This window comes from Ischnura elegans, chromosome 3 (genome assembly GCF_921293095.1).
Source record: "Ischnura elegans chromosome 3, ioIscEleg1.1, whole genome shotgun sequence".
NCBI lineage: Eukaryota > Metazoa > Arthropoda > Insecta > Odonata > Coenagrionidae > Ischnura > Ischnura elegans.
Window position 1 is genome coordinate 95,735,289 of NC_060248.1, and position 19,593 is coordinate 95,754,881.

General features: G+C 35.9%; 1 protein-coding gene across 7 annotated transcripts in view; it reads left to right on the top strand.

Moving 5' to 3' along the window:
• Window positions 1-19,178, top strand: part of LOC124156169 (cytosolic purine 5'-nucleotidase) — a 207,768-nt gene extending 188,590 nt beyond the window's left edge. For 6 of the 7 annotated variants that reach the window (XM_046530534.1, XM_046530535.1, XM_046530530.1 and 3 more), the window contains 11 exons: window positions 1,546-1,663; window positions 1,766-1,861; window positions 2,891-3,037; window positions 4,971-5,064; window positions 7,236-7,418; window positions 7,554-7,571; window positions 12,149-12,323; window positions 13,629-13,851; window positions 15,792-16,029; window positions 16,755-16,874; window positions 17,944-19,178. In XM_046530534.1, the coding sequence (XP_046386490.1) occupies window positions 1,546-1,663; window positions 1,766-1,861; window positions 2,891-3,037; window positions 4,971-5,064; window positions 7,236-7,418; window positions 7,554-7,571; window positions 12,149-12,323; window positions 13,629-13,851; window positions 15,792-16,029; window positions 16,755-16,874; window positions 17,944-18,108 (1,577 nt within the window). In that variant the 3' untranslated portion in view covers window positions 18,109-19,178. The remainder of the gene's footprint in view (window positions 1-1,545; window positions 1,664-1,765; window positions 1,862-2,890; window positions 3,038-4,970; window positions 5,065-7,235; window positions 7,419-7,553; window positions 7,572-12,148; window positions 12,324-13,628; window positions 13,852-15,791; window positions 16,030-16,754; window positions 16,875-17,943) is intronic. The other variant, XM_046530531.1, reaches the window with a different exon arrangement.
• The last annotated feature ends 415 nt before the right edge of the window (window positions 19,179-19,593 follow it).

Sequence of the window (19,593 nt, forward strand, 5' to 3'; positions counted from 1 at the left end):
CTTCTTCCCTGTACATATCTTTCATAGACTGCCCTGAATACCTACTTATCTCTTGGTCTTCCTCAAGGCACCTTTTCTGTAAGTTTTCCCACTGTTTCCCTTGAAGTTACTTGAACTAATGGTGTAACCAATTTAGTACATTCTTCCGTTGATTGCAGTGCTCCAGAGTACCTTTCTTTTCCTATTCTTCAGTGTATGCTCTTATTTATCTCAATATCCATCCAAATGATTTTCGGTATCCTCCTCCAGCACTAATTCTGATAATCCTCTCTTCTTTTTTGTTAATATCAGTATTGAGAGTGATTTTGTCAAGTCTTGTGTGGCCCGTTGAAGTGTTGCAGTGGCGGATCCAGGATAGGGACAAGAGGGGGCTAAGTGGGGGGTGACCTCCCAGCAGTAGTGGGGGTCCGAACATAATTACCATTTTATCTTGTGTAAATTGGATATCCAAGGACGGGGGCTATATAGCCCCCATATCCTCTTTCTGGATCTACCATTGGATTGTAACATACCAAAAGGGTGTTGAATAGGCCCTAAGTTTAGAGTTAATTTGCAATTCAATTTTTTAATTCGTTAAAGTAGGTAAACGTATTGGAAAATATAAATAAATAGTATTGTATAAAGAGCCAACCTAAAAAAATTTCAATTTGTCTAGTGTGCGTTTGGACCCAATGGAAGGGGCTATACCCCCCTTCACCCATCACCCATGAACAAACCACATTTGCCTCAAACTATAATGTTTCATTAGCAATGGGTTTTAATTCTCATTATTTGATTCTGTATCGGTATATCTTAGCCCTTTAATTTTGGTTGTAGGAATTAATTAAGTAAGTAATAATGTGGCTTAAAGATGTAGGTTATTCAATGAGGTACGTTATCATATTTTTGTGAACATAGTCTGGTCATAGCTTGAAAAAGATGCAAGCTTAGTGAGAAATTTTAAAATATTTCAAACACATGGCCAGCTTAAGACCTTATTCTGGCCATATTATTATTGAAGAAAAAGTGGTAATTAAAATTCAGTTAGCTTTTGGCCATGAAGCAAATTGTCAGCTGCCAAATAGTTTTTTTCCCTCAGATCCCCTTCCTTCATTATATTACTGGAAGCCATCTGGGCATTGGTGTAACCAGGGGGATGGAAAGGGACTTGTCTATTCTGAGTAAACTCGTAAGGGGTTGGCACGCTGGGGTCTGCTGTAAGCTGTAGTGGTACATAGGGATGCCAAACTCAAGGGCCACCATGAGTTACGCACACTCTAGCTAAGTCACGGCAGCCATTTCACCTGTACCTATTCAAACTCTTGTTTTTTAGAGATTTATTTTAAAGTTTCTTTAATTTTAATGCATTGGTTTGCTATTTTTCCTTGATAAATTAAATATCTTTTGAGTAGTAACCAACAAAATGCGTACTATTCTAATTGTAATTTCTGGAATGAATATAGTTGTACTCATTGAGTAGCATAAATATGTTTATCTTAAATTTAGTTTTTATTGATAACATACCTATGTATTAATTAAATGAAATGCGCCTCTATTTTATTCCAGAGTATAAATCTCCTCAGTATGAAACCCTTGGCTTCAATCTCCTGAAGCAGAGATTAGTTTCCTTAGGCTACCCCAGTGAAATATTAGAGTTTGAATATGACCCATCATTTCCTGTGAGGTGAGTTGAACTCAGTTTTTGTCAATTTAATTAATTAATGTGTAATTTTATCTACATTAAATTCTACTCTGTACCTAAATGATATTCTGTTTTGTATTGCAGAGGCCTATGGTTTGACTCCCTGTATGGAAATCTCCTTAAAGTTGATGCCTATGGCAACATATTAATCTGTGTTCATGGATTTGAATTCTTGAAGCAGTAAGTCTCTAAAAAGCGTGTGATATATAGCTTAATTTTGGACTCTGTTTAAAAATATTCCCAGTATTACAATACATACTACCTCAGAAATATTTATTGTGAACCTAAGTACCAAGTTAAAATTATGTTTAATCCGATAGTTGTACATTATACAGAATATGGATATGGATAAGTTTATATTCTTAATGACTAGGGATTTTTTATGATTATAGATTCTATAATCTTGGTATTCAAGTTTTAGCTCATATGGTATTGGTCATGCAACAAAATTATTTGCTGTTCATGTGCAGCTTTTCTGATTTTTTTCATCCTTAATATTTTGTTGATAGCGTGTTTTGTTGAAGTTTTATCAAAGCTGTTTGACTGATCTAATTTTTAAAATCCTTCTCTGTTTTATGTAAGCTAACTCTATTTATGATTGTAATTTCATGCAGCATTGCATTTGCCACTGACTTTGCATTCAGCCTCATACACAGTGGCATAACTAGGAATGTGCTTTGGAGGGAATGGGATGGCCTGGGGTGGGGGAGGAGTTGACGGCAAATTGTTGAAAAATGACATACCTAGAAATACATTTTGCATTATTTTGGCAAACTTTGAAAGGATGGAGTTATTACATACCAAAAAAAGGCAATAGCTTCAAATATTTTTTATTTCTCTGAGGCTTCAGAGGTATCTATCCCCTCTTCCCCCCTTAGTTATGCAACCGCATGGAATGAAAGTTATCTTTAAACAGCGAAAGATGAAATTTACTGCAAAATATAAGAAAGCCTTGGCTTGTAAGTTGAACTGGTAGCATAACTAACCATAAATTGGAAGATCCTGGTTCGTTTCCATCAAGTTAAATATGTAATTTGTCCTTTCGGTGTTTTGTGTCATGTATTTATGCTTTTAGATTCTTGTTAATTTTTATTCATAATGTTTCACTGTGTGCTGAGGGTCAAAGTAAAGTTTGTGCTATGTGCTGAGATGGATTTTCTCAATTTTTTGTTTTCTCAATGTTTCTCAATGTTTGTGTCAATTTTTCAGTTCACAAGTGTATGAGTTGTACCCCAACAAATTCCAGCTCCTGGATGAATCCAGAGTGTATGTTCTCAACACGTTGTTCAACCTTCCAGAAACCTACCTTTTGGCATGCCTCATAGACTTTTTTACAAATTGTCCTCAGTATACCAGGTAAGCTACAGTAATGAGAATAATTTTTTAAGTGTTATAGACTAAATTTTGCCCTTTATTAATATGATAATGGTTTTTAAAAATACTATCAAGTGGACTATTAGGCAACGTGAGATAAAACAAGGGTGGAATTGCCAGAAATTTGCTGGTTAACATTACGAAGTTGCTTGTTCTTTAACTGGTTATTTCAGGTGGAGTGTGATGAATGATTGACTGGAAACTGCAATATTTTCTATCTCTTTCATTTTTGTTGCACGTTTCACCTTATTTCCCCTGAAAGTAGGGCACAGCACACAAATTTAGTAACACATGTATGACTTATGTATGTACATAAGTTAATGTGAGTTGGATTCAAGATGAACCAATCTGAAATCATCCAAGGTTGCTTGTGTTAGCTTTATTATTTTTCTAGTGGTAGTGGATACTTCTGGAGGTGCTAATAAGTGGCGTAGCCAGGAATTTCGTTCGGAGGGGGGGTGGGGGGAGTCCGGGGGAAACTTTTGGAAAACATGGTACTAAGTAGAAGGTTTTAAACTAATTTTAACAATTATGATGATCGAAAAAACTTCATTTTTTGCAGAAATATTTTATGAATTCATAATTTTTCAATATTTTGTTTCCTTTTATGATGAAGCAAAATAATTGTGTTTTATATATCTTGGGGGGTCCAGACCCCCCGGACCTCCTCCCTTGCTATGCCATTGCTGCAAATGGTATTGATTGTGCATAAAATTATTAATGGTGTAAAAGCCGTATTACACAGGGTACGTCATTGTGCAATCTGACGGATGTACGAAGGCGCAGTCAAAATTGTATCATGTAAAGAGGTGAATTGCTAGAATGCATGTATGCGAGATGGCAAAATAACTCCTGCTCTAATTCTGAGCTTGCATTCTTGCAATTTCAACAAATGCTTTCAGTGCTAACCTGTGCAATGATATGCCCGTTGTAAAACGGCCTAAAGAAATATGAAAATTTTATTTATGATTCTAGCTTGCTCTAACATACTCCTAGGTCATCCATGTACATGTTCAAAGAAAGGAAACTGCTATCACTCATGTAGAATAAATGGCTATTGCTGCTATCACTGTCACTCATGAGTGGCATCTACTTTTTGCCTTAGTTATTATTGCAGTCATCCCTCGGCCATGCTAACCCAAGAACGTTATCATCACAGCTTTTCACTTTTCTTGGTTTTTACTGAGTTCTATACCAATTAACCTCACCATCATCAATTCTCAATGCGTCATATGTTTACTATTCCGCTGGCTTTCTCTGGTGCAAGTTTTGGAGTTCACTCATTCAGACTTGGAGCAAACTCTAAAACCACCATGCTCAGCCACAACCAATCCGTGGCACAGCAAGGGGAGGTTATGAGGGATAAAACCCCCACAGAACTCAGAGATTTTTTAAAGTTAAATCTATTTTACTTAATTGGATTAATATTACTTATAAAATAGTGTGAGGATTAATAAAATATCCCTCCAAAGGTTATAAAACTCACCATTTTGAACCATTTATCTCAAAACATTTCTGGGGGAAGATACCTGCACCTCCTATGTACCCTGGCGGGTGTTCCACACCCTCAGACCCCCCAGTGTTAGTTGTGCCTAAAACCTCCGTAGCCTTAATTCCTAGCTGCACCCCTGCAACCAATAGTCATATTAATTAATTGATTCATTTTTCTCTTGTAAATCGTTATAATCTTTGAATTTTGAATAGGTAATGTATGAGCTATGTTTGAAATCATGTAAGTGATTTTAATATTCAGCAGAAGCATTTTCCTCGCAAAATTCATTCTCTATCTGTTATTCTAGACTTGGATTCAGTGACTGTATTCGCATGTTACACTTCTTCATTGGCACATGTAATTTGGGTTAAATGTAGAAGCGTTTACTTTTTATGTTAATTAATTTTTTAAATTTATTTTTAGGGAGAAAACTGGTGTGAAAGGAGGTGATCTCTTCATGTCATTTAGATCGATATTCCAAGATGTGAGGAATGCTGTCGACTGGGTTCATATTCATGTAAGAATTTTTTGGATTATTTTATGCAAAGATTTTCAATTAATATTAGAAATTATTATTTATGCCATTATTTTTGCATATATTTCACATAACTTAAGCCTTTGCACTTTACAAAATCAATGAATTTTGTGTTCAGAAGCAGGAAGCTGCTGACTCAGAAATTCTTTGAGGAATTTGGACAACTTTTGAGTGCTAAGCTTTGTGTGTGGGGTGTGAGATTTTATAAAAAACCAGTAATGTCTCAAAATGGATAAAATATTGGTCAACTTGTATTTGTGGGCAACTCTCATTTTTAAGAAGCTCTTCTACAAAAAATTTACCCATGGAAAGTTTAAGTTTAAGCAAGCGCTTATTTTAAAAATGAATGCTATATGCACCAGTGAAAATCAATCAATGCATCGCAAAGAGATAAACCCATTTTGTCTTTGCGGAGCAGACTTTCTGCTCTGTTCGGCAAAGATTTTATGTCCAAAAAAAGGTCCACATTAGAAGTGCAGCCAATCCCATTGTCTTCTACTAAGATTTGATCTGTTGGCCCTCCGGTCCTCAGTTTTTACCCTCTCTGCCACAGGAATTACTGTACGTTAAAGGCCTGTCGATGATACTTACGTTGGTTCTGTTCACAGATACCCCAGAAATAGTCACCTCACTTCAGGTTAGAAGTTGGCAAACACATAATGTGAGAAAGAGGATCAAGATTTCGTGGTTGATTTTTTAGCATGCTGACATATGCATTGATTGATTTCCTTTAGTTCAAAGGATGTGAAGTTAAAATATTCCTGGTTGTATGAAAACCTGATGTTGGCTAATTTTTCAATAATGGACTTCAAGTAGATAGTTACCTACTGTGCTTGCCGAATTTATATACCAGTGACTTTGCATTAACATTTTCCCATTGTACATTATTGAGCAATTCCACGTAAATGTCATACTGACAGGTTAAATAAAAAAAGTGGTTGGAGGCTCTGATATCGATCAAAATTTGTGCTATAAAGTCTAGACTTTCGTTATTAAGTCTTGCATGAGTCGCGTGTGTCTGTGATAAGAGAAATTCTTTATGTGCTCACCATAGTTTTTAGCCACATACTAAATTTAATGAGTCATCTACGCGCAAAAAACATCTGTTTCGCTAATTGACTTTTATGTCCACGGTATTAATAAATGTTTTCTAATTTGAGGTTCGTTCATTATTTTGAATGATTTTATGGGTTTTTGCACAAATTTGTTTTGTTTATTTTGAATTAAAGACGTTATTTTGTAAAAATTTTTGGCAGTGAATAAATTTATACCAGAAGGAAATCACAAAAGTCAGTCTGTGACATTTCTGGTCAGTCCGTGACGATGCTTTTCAAGAGGAATTACTCCTCTGTAAAATCAGTTATTGTAATGGGCTTTGCAGCATTATGAAATTTGCATTTGGTGTTCTGAGATATATTTTACTGAAACTCTGATCACTCTTTGTTTCAGAGAAAACCTTAGAGGTTTTACTCTTAGCGGAAAGTTCGTTTCATTTTTGTTAGTCCGTGACAGTGAATTTTAAGTCACGTAAGTCCTGTATTTTTCAAGACAAAGTAGTTTATCAACCAAAGTTAAACTCCACACCATTGTGCAGCAATTTGGAAGTTGAAAAAGTTTTGTATGTCAGTTGGTTTGCGTTACGTGTGTTCTTAAAAGTTCAAAAACGCATTGTGACGGTCAGTCCGTGACGCATGGAATCGCCCTATTTGTTTTGAGGGCAGTTTTCCCCCTGTCCCTCCTTCCTGATCTTCCTCCAGGTTAAACTATTTACTCATGTTACTTACCTTAGGTATGCTTTGTGCTGAGATTAATCTGATTTAGCTAATAAGTATTCAGAAATATTTTTGCATGACAAAGTTCTTGCATTTGCATTTCGCTTGCTTTCGTCAAAGCAACAATGGTAGAGTATTTTTCCATCGCCAACTTATTTTATGTTTTTTTACTCTTGGTCTTTTCAATATTTCATGTATCCACTTCAATTCAAATTTGGAATCAATTTCAATTTCAAGAAATATTTCAGTTCAAACGTGTACATTATTCCCATAGCCATTCCAGTTTAATTTTAGTAATATGTAATTCCCCAAACTGATGGTCTTGTGTTGTGACAATTTATAATTATTTTGAAAGCAATTTTCTCCATTTTTTATTTGCAGGGTGATCTCAAAGCTAAAACAATCGAGGGCTTGGATGAGTATGTGAAGAAAGACCCTAGGCTTCCAATGTTCTTGAGCAGGATAAGAGAGAGTGGGGCCAAAGTATTTTTACTCACTAACAGTGAATATTTATTTACTGACAAGATAATGACCTACCTTTTTGATTTCCCTCATGGGGCAAGGGTGAGTCCTTTTTTAATTATCTTGTTGATTCATGAAGCCGCAATTAATAAGGCATTGAACTTTCTTGCACCAAATTTTGCATAGGTATTCATGTCAAAGAATTTATGGTATTTTCCCTTCATTTTAATTGCGCAGTCCAACTCTGCAGAGGGGGTAAGTTGCGATATGTAATTATGATGGCATCTTTTTTTTTGGCACATCATTAGATGGTGTCTCAAAATTTGAACTGCTTTGGAAGTCATGATGGTAGTTTTTTTTGTCAATCTTGCTTGCCAAAAACTTAAATAATAATGCCTGATAAAGTGTAGTTCAGTCGAGTGAAAAACCTGAAGGTTTAAGAGGGGCACAGGAAGACCCATGGAATGGATCAAACCAGGGAGGAATGAAATTTGAATGGAGTAGTCCGTTTGACTTAAGTTTATGGAGTTAAAGGATTACATACATGAAAATTTTAAAGCAATTTGATTATGATTCTTCAGTTTCATTTACTATAGGCTTTATTAGAAACGTATACCAATTAACAATTTTTTCCATTTATACTTTAGTTATAACCAAAAAACGTATTTATTATGGATGAATGTATTAGAAACCTGAAAAAAATCCTCAGAATGAGACCTTTACTGGGATTTAAAGCTGATCTCCTGTGTGAAAATTCCTTAGAGAAAAAAATTATTTCCCTTGACCAAGATTCGAACAGGGATCTCCCAATTATGGTTTGAATCCTGGTCAATTTAAATGATTTTCTTAACCGTTCTTATTCTATGGCAAGAAATCTAAGCCAAAAATTCATTTTAAATGTCTTCTCCAGTTCTTAGGTTACATTTTTTCTAGGTTATTCATTCATTCATTAGTCTTCTCATAGAGAGTATTTCGTTCAGATCATCACAATATCGTTCATTTACTCATGAAAAATGTGTGGGACCACATTGTATTTCTGTAATATTCTTATAAATGTCTTCAGTATACAAGGTTGATTAAATAAGACCTATTAAACTACTAACTTAGCCACATGTTCACTATTGCATGATGAATGACTGACGCCCAACAACCAGACTTGCCTCAGTGCATAATGGTTCTGACCATTACATCATAAATCACACAAGAATTTCATACTTGTCATATTTCTATGCCTATCTTATCTCTTTGTATGAACACGTAATCATTAATTTCTGAGTGAACTCTTACCCTGTATACATGCATATACCCTTCCTCTCCAAAGCTTCAGAGAAATATGATTAATATACCTACAGTCCGGCCGGTGAGAGTTGTCCGATGGCAGTGCAAAAGGAGGGGTGGAGACCCTGCACCAGCAAGGTTTGCAGCCAATCACTGTCCCCCAAACGCACCTCAGACCCTCGCCTAGTTGTCACATTGTCACGTACATATGTAGCACCAAAACAAGCCCTTTCTTCAAATCACCAAACAAGGGATTCTTCCTTTGGGTCCTTCACGCTGGTCCTCCCTTCCGGCTCCTTTCTTTGCGGAAGCCTTTTGTTTATATGTGACGTGGATGTTTCCCTGTCTTACCTGGCAACCTTGCCCCCTACCCCGAACCATAGCCTTCTGTCATCGGACAACTCTCAGCAGCCGGGTAATAGTACCTTTGTATCCAACCCATCGGTGTGCAAACATAGCCATCCGAAAGGGGGCATTTAGGTAGTAGCTATGTCCTCTGAATAAGCTACATTGTAATTACCTAATTCTGAATCTGCGAGATAGGGCCAACCCAGTGTGTCTTTTTATCCTCCTTGCGAATTCCACTTTGAATCATGCACATGAGTGATGCCGAGGTTGGTGATGAAATCAAGCTAGAGTTCATGTTTCCTCTCCACACAAAATATCCCATTATAGAATGAGGAATGAATGGGCACTTGCAGGGAGAATGACCTCTATCACATCAGTTTTAGAATTTCCCCCTGAATGCAACTGCTGCATAGCAGCTCAGCGTCAGTACTCAGTCATTTCTTGGAGTGTTTTTTTTTTTTTTTCGCTGCTACTCTCCTCAGCACTCATCGCTGATTGGTCCAAATTAAGGATGAGTTGATTTCAAAGGTCAATTCTCAATTCCACCAATTCTCAGGCATGGAATTGGTATCAAGAATCGATCACTTTAAGTCCTGAGCCATTCTGCACTGTACCTTATTAAGTTTGTAATCTATATCTGAAACAGTTAAAGTGTCTTTTATTTATTAAAGCTGAGGATATAAATATTACTACGATTCCAATTTGCGATTTTTAATAAATATACTTTTTGGGCCACTTAATTGTCTCTTTTATTTTATTCCATTCAATTTCTTAATTTTAACGACAGCAATGCTACTGACAAATCATTATTCCACCTTTTAGTATGAATAAGAATCGATGGAATCAAAATCGAGAATTGATTTGAAAGAATCGGAATTGGAATCAAAGAAAAGTGGAATTAACTCATTCCCTGTCCAAACATTGCTTAGTTATTAGTTCTAGGAGGAGGTGTGTTGCTAGGTGATTAAAATACCTAAAAATATAGGCCTACCATACACGTTCAGTTTGGCCTCAAGGCCTGGACTGTACAGTCCCCGATGGAAGGCAGAACTGACAGTGTGTGGCGATTCCTTGAGGCAGATTGTCGGCTGGATGGCAGCCGGATGGGAATCCAGTGAGGTCCGGCCTCAAGGCCAAGTGATAATGGACCGGACCTCATTGGATTCCCATCCGGCTGCCGTCCAGCCGACAATCTGCCTCAAGGAATTGCCACACACTGTCAGTTCTGCCTTCAGTCCGGGACTGTACAGTCCAGACCTTGAGGCCAAACTGAACGAGTATGGTAGGCCTGAGGCTCCGGCCAAACTACGCAGTTCCGGCCTCAAGGCCCGGCCTTGGGGCCAGGACGGAACGTGTATGGTAGGCCTTGGAGTCAAAATATTCCATTCAGGAAGGCTGAGAATATGCTAATTTGTGGTCTTCGAATTTCCGAGGCAAGCAAGAGCTCCAAGTACTCACTCCCCCTGAATGTGCCCATTGTTCCCATATTGCTGTGGCTGCTTTGCAATTCGACCGTATGCCATCTTCCCTGGCTTGCCTTGGTGGCTAGTTGTAGTGTTGTCTTCAGCTTTGCCCCAGCCGTCATGATTATTCCTGTGCCTCTTTAAGTTCATGCTCAATGTGCTTCATGTTCATCCTCTCTGGGATTGAGAATTTTAAAAATATGTTTCCCTCATTTTGCCGTGCATTCTCAAAGGTTTTTCACCCCTCTGTTTTCCTCTGAATCATTTTTGAACATAGAATGTTATGTGGTATATTTCTGCATCCATTTAAGGCAACCTTGATTATGTTGTGTTCATGTTAGAGAACTTTCCGAGTATTTTTCAATATCATTACCACCATAGAAAGTACGCAGTTGAACTTTGCAAGGATAGACGAGGAATATTTTGCATCCTAATTGCAATTGTTATGCAGAGATCATTCATTAGCTCTCTGACATTCAAATTATTTTCTAATGATATTTAAATTCCACATTTCATGTACAATAGTAATTTTTGCATAATTTCTTAGCATGTAGAGAGGTCTTTGAACACACAGCAGCATGTTTTTATGAAAAAATGTTTTGAATTTCCTTATAGGAGTATTAGAAACTTTCCAAGTAGTCTTCTTCCGCATGTTTCATCAATGCATTTTAGTTTTGCAGAAATGCTTTGATTATAATGTCCTAAATGAAAATTTTTCTATTTATACATGAATATATGCAGGACCTAGTCATTTCCTGTGTCCTAATATTGTCTCTCTTTGCCTGCTTTTTCAAAGCGGGAGTAATTTTGACGAAGTTTGTGTGGGCTTGAGATACTTGGTATTTTCAGCATGCTTTGCGGCTACTCAGCTTACTTTGATAGACGCAAGATGAATATCTGTGAGCCTCTTGAATCCATTTGGCCAACCTCCTTGTGTTGGACTTAAAGGCATAGAGGTAAAATTTGAATCTCTTTGCATCTGTGTTTTTATGTCCTAATGGCATTTCCGCCGTTTTGAAAGAAGCGCCTATTTGGTGGAAGGGACCACATTATTCATGAACACTTGTCCAATTGAAGATACATTTTGGCAATGCTATCCAAGGAAGTTGCTTTATGAACTCTGCCATGCATCATTACGATATATTTTGTGTTAGCTGTCAATATTTAATTAAGTACCAACACTCTTCATTTTGTGCACTTCAGACACCCATCTTATTCCTAATTATTCAAATGTAGATTCAGCAAGTTATCGAGCTTCTTATATTTTAGTCTCTAGAATGAAAATTTTAGGTGACATTCATTTTTTATTTACCTTGTTGACATGAAAAAGTATTTGTATTTGTAATGAATTATTAAATATGGAATTTTTACTTTCATTGAATCATTATTACTATTGAATTTTTATAATGAATTAAAATTTAGCTTGCCACATTAATTGTGTGAAATATATACATGCAGTTTCAAATTACCATCTCAAATGGCATGATTTTTGTAGAATTAATATATTTAACTGAAAAACGTGGAGCTGAAAATAAATCCTGTATCGATTTTCAAATCAAAACTGCTTTAAACTTCTAAACACTGGCAGATATAAGTTTTATGATTTCTATCAGTTGCCTTAGTGTAAAATTTTACTGGGCATGACTTTGCAGATTGTTGTGCAATTATCTTTCCTTTTATTCATCCATGTATTCTAGCAAATGATTAATCGCTTCTGTTTGCCTGTTTGTTTTAAATATTTAGCCTGAGGAGCCACATCGAAATTGGAAGACCTACTTTGATTACATTGTGGTCGATGCCAGGAAGCCTTTGTTTTTTGGAGAAGGAACTATTTTAAGGCAGGTGGATACAGTCACTGGTGCACTTAAAATTGGAAATCACATGGGGCCTCTCCATAAAGGACAGGTGTATTCTGGAGGCAAGTTATTTCACTGTTTTGTTTTATTTTACAATCCAGGTTTATAGGTATGCTCACGTGTATCAATCTAGAATGTTTTTAATGCGAATTATGTTCTACAATAATCACAATTTTTTGCCTCTTGCCATGGTTTTATTAAATTATTCCACAAAATAGTTTCAAGTACAAATAATTCAGTAAGTAAGTATATTTACGGTAGTTTAGAAAACTATACTATAGTTAGTAAAAATCCTTGTACTAAAATTCAATGGATCATAATGCCCAAAACTGATATGAAAGAATTATATCAAGATTCCATAAAATGCATGATTTCCCTCTTTCTGGCTCTAAGGGATAGTATCCGCCAACTTATTTCTTCCGAAATGCACTCATAGGATTTTTTTAACTTTCTTTAAGACGAAGTAGTTCACTGATCATTTTCGATACTTTTCATGGGGTATCGGAGTTTTACTTCTTTAAAATTCTACTGAATGGCTGAAGAAGCACTGATTAAGAGAAATGAAATACAGTGAGTCCTCGTTTAACGTCACTTACCGTTCCTGAAAAATGTGACGATAAATGAAATGACGTTAATCGAAGCATAATATCCCATTAAAAACAATGTAAAAAGTGAATATCGGCTCCTAGACCTCACAATTCCTACGCGAAAATAATGTTAGCGTATTATATCTGGGGCATTTTTTTCGGTGGAATGCCAAACTATCGCATAAATACGAGTTCCTGTCTTCATCGACGACAATAGCAGCAGTGACGTAAATCCTTCTCCATTTTTGTATCTTCCAGCATTTGCTTTTCGGCTTCGCTATGGTGGTCGCCCGGGCGAGCGTCGCCTTATTAAATTATTGTGAACTCGGCAAAAAAAGTGACGATAAAAACTCTGAGCTCTACACGGAAAAATGCCTTGAAATCACTTTTTAGGTTCCTGAAAACCATTATGTCAAGTAAAACCTTGCGACCTACGCAAGAATTCATTTTGCAGAAATTTTTGCTAAAACCGTAATCGCAATTAAGAAAAAATACACCGTTTTACACTTTGCTTAGACTGACTGTATTACCACCCACAAAACGAACAACCTGCAACGACCGCCGCTTCGCCTTTTTTTTCGCGTGAAATTTAAAAGACTTGACGTTATCACGAAGCGTAGGTGCGATAAACGAATGACGGTCTCAAAATTTTCGTGACGTTATCGCGAAATGATGTTAAACAGGGTGACGTAGAATGAGGACTCACTCTAATCTGCAATATAACGAGCTTATTTGTTTTTCTTCTATTACCTAAATATGTTTTGTTTCTTTTCCCTTTAGGCTCATGTGATGTTTTCACTGAGCTAATCAAAGCCAAGGGAAAGGATGTCCTCTACATAGGAGACCACATTTTTGGTGACATCCTGAAGTCCAAGAAGATAAGAGGCTGGAGAACATTCCTAATTGTCCCAGAATTAGTTCAGGAATTGCATGTGTGGACAGACAAGTGCCATTTGTTCGCTGAGCTGCAAGGCTTGGATGTGATGCTGGGAGATATGTACAAGTAAGTCTAGGTCTGAATTTCATCTGTTTTGTGGTTTGGAGAGGGGGTTGCGCAGTGGTGTCATGGTGCAGGAATGTGCCGGAATGCAGTTCCGGCACTGGTTGACAAAGGACGTAATACATACTCAAATAACACTTTATCAATTTTGGTGCCTAAAAATTTGTAATATATATGTATTCGTTACCAAAATAAAAATTGTAATAAAACTTATATAGTAACTAGCAATAAAAAAAACACACCCACTTCTAAAAAAAGTTAAGGAAAGTGCGTTCCGGCACTGCTAATTTTGCCTTGATGTCACTGGGGTTGCGGTAAAGTTAAGTCGAATTGAAACCTACAACTTTGCTCTTTGTCTAAAAAGCAGATTAAGGTACACCTGTGTAATGAAGTGCACCTGAGTTTCCAATTTATTTGTAAAGATAACAATTTTTTGTTAAACACCAAAAATGAGGCATTCCAGCTTCCTGATTTTCAGTGACCTTAGTAGAGCTGTATATATTTTATTTAGGTGGTTCAGTGCAAAATTTTGGGTTCCAAATTCATAATTTAGAAAATATGTGCCATGCACAAGCAATCACTGTGCTCCGTTGACCATATATTGTGGATTATACAGAGTATCAAAGGAGAATAATGTGAGCAACTTCCAAATATTTCATCCAGGTAATTGCCATCCACAAGTAGATGTGAATTGATAAATGAACCTTTTGAGAGAGATTTTTTGATCTTCATTCCCTATAACACCTATATTTGGAGTGCTTGGAAGTCCTAAACTTGTGGAAGCAACTCCTTTACCGGCAAATGTATCATCCGCTGGGGTAATGATGTTTTCAAGCTGAATGAACTTATATAGAAACATTGAGCACCAAAGTGATGTTGATTTGCCTTCAGCTGTCCTTTGGGTAATCATTTTCTTCAATCAATCTTTTAAGCCATTCTATCAATTTACTTTTAATTTTTTTGTATAAAATATTGTTATTTTTACTGTAGAATGCTATCAAAGCTTTCTTGGGTTTGTGTAATGAATACGATGCTCCCTAAGAATTGCTTCAGAAATGACATGAAGAGCAGTCAAATGCACCAATAAAGAGTTGTCAGATACAGCTCATTTTTCAGGATGTCCTCCATGTTGATCAGTGTTGAACTATGTGTAGTTTTGACAGCATTTCAGCGGTGTTTTCTGATGCTATGACCTTTTTCGATTTGACTTATTTGCTCGTTCAAAACAATTACTATGCACATTATTATACTACTGTCACAAATTCAACATCATGTCTTTGTCTTCTTTCATTTCAAAAATATACCAAGGAAAGGAGCTATATTAGGATGTATACATAATTGACTACACAACCTCAACCTAAGATAAAATGCCCTGAAAATTTTATGCTAGAGAATGCATTTTAAAATATCAATCACCTAATTAGGCACAATATTTGTTGGTATGGTAGTATAAATATTTAGTTTTCTACCATGAATACCTAACATGTTGAAAATCTAAAGCTTTAAGGCTTGCTTGGAACATTAGACATTTTTTTTCAAAAATCAAGCCGCAAAAATTAACTAGGGCACTATATTTGGAGAAATAGTACTGTAAATCTGTTCTATTAATGTGGCTTTATTTTCATATTGAGTCATAAGTTGGGTACTAATATGGCCTTTATTGATATCTCTGCTGTAAGAAGGGACTTAATACTTCTCTTATGACTAAGGATGTTCAACTTTAGTGGCTGATGAACTAAATAAAATATGAAAAAACGCATCATTCCTGATAATATTAAATTTTTAAATAATAGTACTTAATGATAATTTTTATTGTTCCCAGAGATCACATATGTACCGGTGACATTGTAAGTCGTCAAAAAAAATCATATTTGTGTTTTAAGTAGCTTGGTTTGACATGTTGTCTTCAATCATTATTACCATGGCTATCATTCTATTTCCAGGAACCTCGACAGCAGCACATTGGAAAAGCCGGACATATCAAAGTTGAGGAATTCCATCAGGGATGTTACCCATAAGATGGATATGGCTTATGGCATGATGGGAAGTCTGTTCCGATCTGGATCTCGACAAACATTCTTTTCTTCACAAGTTGTTCGCTACGCTGACATTTATGCTGCCACATTCCTCAACTTAATTTATTACCCTTTCAGTTACATGTTTAGAGCACCAGCTATGCTCGTAAGTATTGCTGCAAATGTTTGAGGCTAAAAAAATCCAATAAGTCAAGCATGATTCAATATGTGTTTAAACTGTTGGTTACTTGTACATATTGTATTTTGGATGAAGTTGAAATGAATTTCATTGTATTTTACCTGTAAATGAAAGTTCCATATCTGTATTAAAGCTTGTGTCACTGTTTTCAAATTGACTTCTAAGTCAATGTGACAACAAGCTATATTTTATTTCCATGACTCAGATCTCTTTGAATTTTTTTCTAGCACCAGATCACTAGATTTTCTGTATTTTTTGGTGAAACAGTAAATTTAGGCTATCATTATTGCTCCATTCGAAAATAATTTAGAATATTTTATGTTCCCTTGCACATTCAAAAGTATGTATCTGAGTAAGAGCAATGCTTTGTATGTTGAGGGTTTCATATTTATATAAAATGTCAGGGTAACTATTATATACTATAGGTCCAAGATTTTACAGTAACAGAAAGTCCATCATTAGAAATATAATTCTTTCGCTATTTTTAAAATTGATTTGTGTATAGCCAAGTGTTAAATCATATCTAGGAGAATAATAATACAATATTCTTGAACAGGGTTGTAGGTTTTTATGACAAACAGCCTGTGGCTCTCTCAATTAAAAGCTATTGTTGGGATACTATGCTGTGGAATACATATGTTGAAGTACATACAACATACATGCCCTTCAACTGCAAATTTCTCCAATTGCAGATGCCCCATGAATCTACGGTGGCTCATGAGCAGAGGTTTGTGATGGAGAGTCCCATGATATCACGTTCAAGACCTTACTTCTTGGACCAAGAGGAAGCAGACGCAAGTTCCAAGCCTAAGGTAAGTGTGATGAGGTGATGCAGTTGTTTACATTGGAGGTTCAATGATATTATCCATCCCTGTGGAGAAGAAAGTCCAAAAGGATAATCGGAATCAACAAATGATCCATTCATGATCAATTTCTCAGCAATTTGTGCTTTTGTTTCTGTTTATGCTTTTTCCGCATCTTTTAAATCCTTTTCATTGAAATGTTTGAAATCATTTTCAAGAAATAATTTCTATAATTTGAGAATTCATGCAAGATGGTGTGGAACCTCAGTACGCCAATTATATTGAAGTATTACAATGCTTAGATGGTCATCTGCACTACCCCCTATGTCATGTTTGTGCATAGTCAGCCCCTGTGGCGGTGGAGTAAAGTCCTCGCTTGTTGATCCTAGGTTTGTGGGTTTTAGTTCTACCACTCAGAACATGGAATTGTGTGTCTATTTCTGCTGATCCTTCCCTAAACCTAAACACAGGCTACATATTCCAAGATACTAGGGGCAAAATGGGCAGATTTGTCAGAAAATGGTAAAAATAATATGCAGAGGTAAAGATATATATTCTGTCTTTAGTCTGCCAATACAGTAAAAACCCTCATTACGTGCCCCACTAAACTGCTGTTTCTGATATACCAGCAAAAGTCATAACCTTATAATTTTGATTGCTACTCTTGGGTAACTTTTTTGATACATTCATCCTATCAACTGCTGCTCAATATCAGATTATTTTAGTAACTTCCATTGAAATAAAGCATGGATCATACTTTTTATGAAAAAATAATATTTCAAAATTGTATCAAGCAAACAAATTTGTGGCAAAATTTAGCTTTAGAAGTTTTTTCTTTATTTCCCAAAAAGTTTCCCATAATAACGTCAGTTGCCTATAACATGTGAGTAAACTCCATCCCCTTACACCTATTTTATAACCAGATTTAATGTATTGTATAGATATTGATTTTTTTTCTTTGAAAAGATTTAATTAGGCTAAGCCTCCAATAAGACTTCATAGCTAAACTGAACCTAGAGGCAAACTCATCCATCAACTCGAAAGATTCCCTCCATTGACATTGAGTCTGTTTCAACAGGTTTTGGAAAGGAGTCATAGCCTGGTTCCGCACGCAAGGCCCGAGACACCAAGGAGAGTGACACACAACCATGATGAGGACTATTCCGATGAGGAAGACACAAGCAGTGATGGCAAGAACTCCGATCCAGTTCATCAGCCAAGGATGACCAAATCAGTCGAATGATCTAGGCAGGGTGGCTCAGATGAGTGGCTCTGTATCAATTAACAAATCTGGCATTTTACGGCTGAGAAAGGTTTTTTCAAAGATGGACACATGTGGGGATAGCTAAGATTATAACCTACCTCTCGAATATAAGAAATTATTACAGGGCCAACGTTCTAATACTTCCTAAAAGTTTAGATTTTTTAGCAGTCCATTGCTCATCCTCAGAGACGTATTTGTCTCAATGGCTCTCCTGAGGAAAATAACTTTTTTTATGATAGATGTCCACAGGAGGTGTGTCTATATCTCTAGAATCTGTCCTAATCATATTGTTATTTTTATTAAAAAATGCTGATAGTCCTAACCAAGTTGAGAGAAGCAAATTTTTTTAATGTTACATTTTCATGAAAATAATTCACGTTGTTTGATATTTTTAAAGTTAACCACTTTCTGTTTGAGCAAAACTTGTCTCCTGCTTTCTCTGCATCTTAGGCTGTGATGCTATACAGCAAAGTAAGAAAGTTTTGTTGCAAGTTTGAGATTTTTTTGCTAAAAATGTATTTAATATTGAAGTGTAAACGTTTGAAGTTCATACTTGCAGTACTCAGGCAATAAAATTTTTACTATGTATGATATATCATAATTGGTGAAGTAACATGTACAATAACATGGCTTATAATGAGTAGAGATCAGGGAAGTTTTTTTTTGGAAAAGGAGATCTGAATAGGAAGTGAACCATGATTTCTTGTTATAAGTTGAGGATAAAGCACAAATAATCAGTGGAGGAAATGGAAATAGTTTGAGCTTGTGCCAAGTGATAGTATCGATAAGTATTTCTATTGCATGCATTGTGAGATACAGTTAAATTGGAACTTAATGCTTGCTCATATCACAAGGAACACAGGCACTTATTGGATCAGCGTAGCTAACTCATGTCAAAATCAAGGGAATTTCAGAAAGTTTTGGGATGAGTGAAAGCCAAAAAAGATTCTTTTTTTTTCAGACTTCGTAGGTCTGTTATCTAGTAACTAAAATAGATGTCCACCTTAGCATTCTATCTCATGACATCTTAGCATTAAAGTTTGATTCATTAAAAGTTGTAAAAAGTTAGCTCTCTGCCTACATTTCTCTGTACTTTTTAGAGAAATTGAAGTTTACTATTTGACCTGATGCCTTAAAACTTTTTTGAAATCTTTTTGTATTGAGTAACTAATTTGATTTTAAAATATTAATTTATTGTGTGTCTAAGGAATAATCTTCATCATTGCTCTGGCATAATTTTTTTGAAGTTAGGTTCATAAATTTCCCATTTTATTTACCTTTTTATCTGGAACAGCACTTTGTATGAAGATAGGGATGTAATTGCTGGCAATAAAAATGTGAATTCTTAAAATGGGTTTAGGCTGTGATTGCTGATTGAATTTAGTTGATCGGTGATATTTTGCAAGAATATGGAATAAGGAACTACATTCTATTTAGGGAACATTGTAATGGTAGGTTATATAT